This window comes from Haliaeetus leucocephalus, unplaced genomic scaffold (genome assembly GCF_000737465.1).
Source record: "Haliaeetus leucocephalus isolate CR32 unplaced genomic scaffold, Haliaeetus_leucocephalus-4.0 Scaffold339, whole genome shotgun sequence".
NCBI lineage: Eukaryota > Metazoa > Chordata > Aves > Accipitriformes > Accipitridae > Haliaeetus > Haliaeetus leucocephalus.
In genome coordinates this window covers 6,193,013-6,199,012 of record NW_010972775.1, presented here as the reverse complement: position 1 = coordinate 6,199,012, position 6,000 = coordinate 6,193,013, and the positions used below count along the sequence as shown (strand labels likewise).

General features: G+C 46.0%; 2 protein-coding genes across 2 annotated transcripts in view; one reads left to right on the top strand and one right to left on the bottom strand.

Annotated features, from left to right (window-relative positions):
* MTMR10 (myotubularin related protein 10) overlaps nt 1-6,000 on the bottom strand; it is a 536,484-nt gene that overhangs the window by 202,097 nt on the left and 328,387 nt on the right. The gene's annotated exons all lie outside the window — the stretch shown is intronic.
* Nucleotides 1,882-6,000, top strand: part of KLF13 (Kruppel-like factor 13) — a 34,262-nt gene continuing 30,143 nt past the window's right edge. Inside the window, exon 1 of the mRNA XM_010571735.1 lies at nt 1,882-2,812. Within this exon, the coding sequence (XP_010570037.1) occupies nt 2,272-2,812 (541 nt within the window). The 5' untranslated portion in view covers nt 1,882-2,271. The remainder of the gene's footprint in view (nt 2,813-6,000) is intronic.

Below are 6,000 nucleotides of genomic sequence, written 5' to 3'. Positions count from 1 at the left end.
GAGGGGGGGCGGGGGGGGGGCCACGGGTGGTGAAGGGGGCGGGGGGGGGGGGGGGGGGGGACAGAGATAGCAGGGTGCCTCTGGAACCCCCCCTGTCAGTGCTGGGGCAAAGGCTGCTGATGGTTGGCAGCTAGGATAGTCCAGGTCTCCCTTTTCCTGTCCATTTACTGACGTTGGGGTAAGAACTGAGAACTTGTGCCTAAACTCTGCCTTTCCTCACTCCCCTGAAAATGGCCTATGTTTCTCCTCAAACTGGGGGAGCTGCTGGGTTTCTGCTCTGAATCTACTACTAATTCTAAAGAACTGCCAGGTAGGTCTATTTAAGCAATCCTCTTCCCTCGAGGAAGAGGTTGAGCTTGAACTCAACTAAAATTTCTTATAAAAATGTTTTCCCCAGAATTCCTTTTTCACATACGAACAAAGAGGTAAGTCCCAAACTCAACCTTTTTATTTGGAAATACTAAAGATTTCTCATAGATAGATATGCTCAGCAGAACAAATGGTATGATATGCCTGCATCAAAATTATATGGTTTGATTCAGCATTAAACCGCATCCTCCCACACTGGTCCTATGCCTTATTCCTCCCTTTGCTGCAGTGACTCAAGTCCCACATAGCACTACAGGCTGCACTATTAAGAGAGCAGAGATGGAGCACTGTGGTAGACACAGGTTACCAACGAGCCTGACCCAGAGGGGAACTGTTGTGTGAGAAGCTAAAGCACGTTTTTTCACAAAGTGCAGCGGTAGCATAAGCAGAGGTTGCTCCTGAGTAAGGCATTTTTATGTGTATGAAACCAACCTTTTACTCAACCTAACACCAAAAGTATTTGAGTTTCTGCAACAGATGTTCACTTCCTCTGACACCCCCTCAAACTCCAAAACTTTCCATCCAGAAAGAAAGGCTTCCAAAGAAGCCCTCCTGCTTTCTGACCATCTCTGTCTCAGAGAAAAGGTCCATCTGTACCTAAGACAGGAATTTCACAGGAATTAGTCTGGAGAAACATGTTCCAACAGAAGGTAAGAAGCACCACAGACTAACTGCTTTCAGATGCATTTCTTTACTTTTGCTTGGCAAGTTAGTCATACACGCAACTCTTCTGTTCATTCAGGCATTAATCTCTGTAAAACTGGATGAGCTGTATCTTTTGCAAGCTGAGAATAATAATGAAAAGCAAGTTATTTTCATTTGTACTTTTTAATAATTGAGAGGCAGCAGAGTGCTATAGTGAGGTGAGTTTTGACAGAAAGGAAGGTGATTTCAAGTGTATTCCCTGGCAGTTAGTGAAACCTGTCACAACCAATTAAAATCCACACATGAACTCCATCTGTATAGCTGTAGACCAAACGGTGTAGCCTCACTCTTTCCTGTCACTTGTATCTGTTCCAACTTTACAACGTTTATTTAATATCTTCCTTTTCACAGTTCAGTGCCTCTTAACTTGTCCCTAGCAGTACAACCTCTAATACGGCACGCCGCGAATGGTCAACATCTGTCAGAGGGGACGGCCTGTGAGAAGGGCTGGGCGATTAATGGTCCCACGGCCGCCGAGACCGCTGCCGGGGGAGGTTGCGTCTCCTTTCCCCCCAGCGGAGGGGTCCGCGCCCGCCGCTCTGCGGCTCTGGACACGGCGGGGGCGGAGGGTGCCACACGCTCCCGCGGCGGGCGTTGGGCACCCCCCCCCCCCCCCCGCCCCCCGCCAGCCAATCGGCCGCTTCCTTTCATTTGCGGACTGCTGCCCCGCGCGCAGGCCGCGCTGGCGGGCACAGCCCTGCTCGCGCGCCGCCAACCTCATCGGCGCAGGATGTGGCTTCGCGGTGACGTCAGGCCCAGATGTTTTCCCAGGCCACTCCCCCGCAGGGGTCCGGGCGACTCCGAGGAGCGATAACGGGGAAAGCTTATTCTACTGTCACAACGCAATGGAAGGGCAGGGGAAACCGCATCTTTATTTTATTGCGTTCTCGAAAAAACAGCATTAATTCATACTCCAAGCAACAAGCTGCCAGTGCCAGGATCTAGCTGCTCTTCTTTTTCTCTTGCATTGGACTTCCAACGCTTTTTTGATTTGGGGACAAGCTGGGTGTGATCGTCATGAACAAAGTGTGGTTTTGATGGCTGCAAAATCAGCCTTTACTTCTACAAAGAGATTCTAAGAATTGAGAGGGAAAAGTCTGCTTGCATAATCTTTTTAAAAAGGGAAAGAGCAGTGTTGTGGTGGTGGTTTTTTTTTTTCCCCTCTTCTGTTTGGATTTCTTTTTAAACTTATGAAAAATGGCAACAGCAGCATGTGTGGATCATTTTGCAGCAGAGTGCCTTGTTTCTATGTCCAGTCGTGCTATTATCCATAGTCCCAAAGGGGAGCCTGATCCCCAACCTGGTGCGGCAATACCTTCTTCATCAAATGGGGAAGATAAGCGGGAAGTCAGAGAAACCGGGAAAGACAATGGATCATCATTACTTGTTGTAGCTAGCATTTTAGCAGATCTGAACCAACATGTCCCAAACTCACCTGCTCTAAGGATGGAAAAAACAGAGACCTTTGATATCACAGAACAATTACACATTTCTATTGCTCCTAAGGAGTTTGGGGAAGAAAGTGTGTCTTCGGCTGGTAAGCATGGAGGAGGAAGAGCAGCCACACCTACTAGCCTGGCTGCAGTAACTGAGCCAAGCCCCAGACAAAAGAACAAACGCACGAGAAGCTGGACTGACCCTGGATCACCCCAGAAAAAGCACAAATGCCACTATGTGGGGTGTGAAAAAATTTATGGCAAATCTTCCCATCTTAAAGCTCATCTAAGGACCCACACAGGTTAGTTATAATCCAGCCAGAGATTTATTTGTTACAGCTTGGTAATTAAAATGAATGTTGAAAACCCAAACCCAAACAAACTTGTATTTGGCCACCATTATGGTTTTATCTCTCAGAACTCAAGCTCGGGAAAACCAAACAACAACACCACCCCTCCCCCCCACCCACCCCCGGGAATAAACCCTTACTGGGCATAGATTCAAAGCTAATGTTGCCCTTTTGTATTACTTAATTTCACAGGGAATGGCTTGTGGGTCATCTGTGTGGATTGTACCAAGCTGTAATTTCTAGCTGCTAGTCTTCTTGTTCAGTGCATCTTCTACTTCCCTTTCCAATGCTTCTTACCCTCCCCCATCTACTTTTTCCTACCCCATGCTGCTGTCACTACATTTATACCAGCTTATCGCTTCCCATGCAAGCATCAGTACTTTTGATATTTTAAAATTAAATGTTCTAGAGGCACCTGAATGACTGTGTGTCTGTTTCTTTCTTTAGCAGATGCTTGTGTGAAGGCTAGAGTAGGCAGGAAGGCAGATGAGAGTCTGAACATGAGTCACAAGGAGACATTTATCTAAGTGTAGAGAGAGGGGGACATGGGCAGTCTCAAAAAAGCTTTTGGCAGCTGGGTGAAACCGATTCCAAAACAAAAAACAACATTTGAATGCAAACACCACTAACTTGTTCTGATTGGTATTCAGTGTTTACTTCTTGGTGAAGACTTATCTGACCACATTTTTGTTGCTATTGTAATTTATGAGACACACACGTAGAAAAAGTGGAAGGCTTGCAAGCACTGTGAAAATTATACACTGGAAGTATTAGGAGGGCCATCTTGAAACTGGCCCCATGACTTGCCAGACCTCATGCCTCTCTGCCTAGTGCTGGGGAACAGGAGGCTTCCAGTCAGACAGGGAGCACCAAAAATTGAGGAGACTGATCTCTGCTGAAGGCACTGATCATAGTGCATATGGCGAGGCACCACACCGACTAGAGGAGGCTTGTGCAAGCTGTTCCACTGAGTAATTTCAGACAACAAATTAGTTTACTAAGGTCTATGGTCAGTTCATTTATAAAGAGCATTAAGAAAAAAGATCCTCAGAACTAAACATGACTTAATGACTCTCAAAGTTTTAGCTCAGAGGTGGCAGCCTCACCCACACTGGCCATACCTCTTAAGCATGCCTTCAGCTTTTCCTGCTGCCTTCCTGAGATAAAGCAAGAGCCCTTCTAAATTGAGGGTATGTTTTGCTTTCCATGGGAGAGCAGAAAGCCCCATCAAGTTTCAGCATACAGATGGACAATTCCCTGTGCTGCACAGCCAAAGGAACAGTGTGTTCCTGGCACCCCAGGCAGCTTGCCCTGCTTTGCACTGTGTAACTGCTTTTTGCCTCCTTGGGAGTTATGCAGAAAAGGTGCTTCCGCTTGGTTTGCAGGGAATAGTCTCAATTAATTTTCAGTTCTTTTGCTTTTTTATTTCTGGTATTTGCCGTTGTCCTAAAAGTGAAAGATAAATTTAGCAATGTTTCTGGGCTGCCAAACCAACTAGAGGCCAAGAAGAGGAACTCCTGTCCCTGATAAAGAGGGCAGGGCTGGGCCGTGCCCACCCTGCGGGAGAGGAGAGGGAGGGCAGAGCCGTTGGGGAGTGTCGCTTCGGGCTGCCGGCTGAGCCGAGTCATTCGGGGACGCTGGCTTGCCTCCAAGTTCTCCGGGTTTTTTTCTTTTCCCTTTTCTTTTTTAACTCTTCATTTCCTGTATTTTTTCCAGGTCTGTAGGGCTTAATTGGTTAGTGCTGTAGCTAATGGCAGTGAGAGAAGAGTGTTTGCGTGTCTGTGAGAGCTAGAGGAAAAGCAGGGAAGGGACTGATTTTGCCCTGGGAGTGGCAGGACCCTCGGGGACTACAGCTTCTTTGTTTTCTTGTCTCCAGTGTCTGTGTGGGAAGCTTTAAACAAAGCTGCCAAGTTTCCCTCCTCACTGGCACCAGGTCTGACTCTAGACTGAGTTTTAAACAGGCTTAAATACCTCTTACTCCTCTTGCAGAATGTTTTCTAAGGTGTTTGAATTTTTTTCTTTCTTTAAAAGAAATTGTGACAGGCTTGAAAAAAGTTTATATGGCACTAGGAGTTAAGCTAACAGAACAGGCAATGACTTCGAGGATTGGCAAATGGGCGAATGTTTGTTTTTACAAAACTCATAATGGGTTTTACTGTTTTAGAACAAGGGGTTTGGGTCTCCTCTGCTTTCCAGTGGTCCTGAACTAGTTAAGTAACACATACACTTCAGTCAGCCCATCTGTCAAATGGATAGGGTGATGGCTATCCACCACACCAAGCAGTGGTGAAAGTACTCCAACTACACATGCAAGGTGCTTTAAACAGCTACCCCTATAACTCCCCAACCTGTTTACTAAGAAACAACCAAAACCTTCTGCTATGGAGTGGAATTTCTTCCATGTGCTGTATGACTAGACGAGCTGGTATTTAGGGGAGAACTGAAGGCTGAGAATAATACTGCAGGCTAGAAGATAGCGATGATAGTGCTAGAGATATTTGAATAGTGCAGTTTATGACCTGCTTTAGAAACTTGCTTGTCCTTGTCTGCTACTGTGCTCAGAAACTAAAGGCTTTGCTCTCCATGCTTGGAGGAAGGATAGATTAGATTGTTGAGCTTATGGTGTGGCAAAGAGATATAGAGCCTTCCAAGTACTTGCAGGTCAAATCCAGCCCACATTGGTAGGGACTGAAAGCTGGTACTATTTTCCAGCTGTTTGGTGCCCTGTGTGAAATCCTTCTGATAGTTATAATCCAGATTTCAGTGCTCAAATGTCCAAAGCAAAAACCATAGTGCAGAGGATGCTAATTATCCTATTTAAAGCAGAAGAAACAAATGGAACAGCCAAGCAAGCAACATCTGCCTTTTGTCCTTAGGCCCGTGTTCTGAGTGCAGTGTTTTAGTATGAAGTTCTCTGTTAGAAAAAATGTGCTAGAGCAATCCATAGTTTCTTGTGTTTGGTACACTAGCAGTTAAGCTATCTCAGCCTTGTGAATGCTTTATCTTTATTAAATCGACGAACACTTGAACCAGGCAGAAAACATTAGTCACCAAAATCTTTGCCGTTCTCTCCACCAGCTTTCAAACCCTTCCCTCCCCCTACATTTCTTCCTATGTTTATGTTTTCCACCCTACTCTCT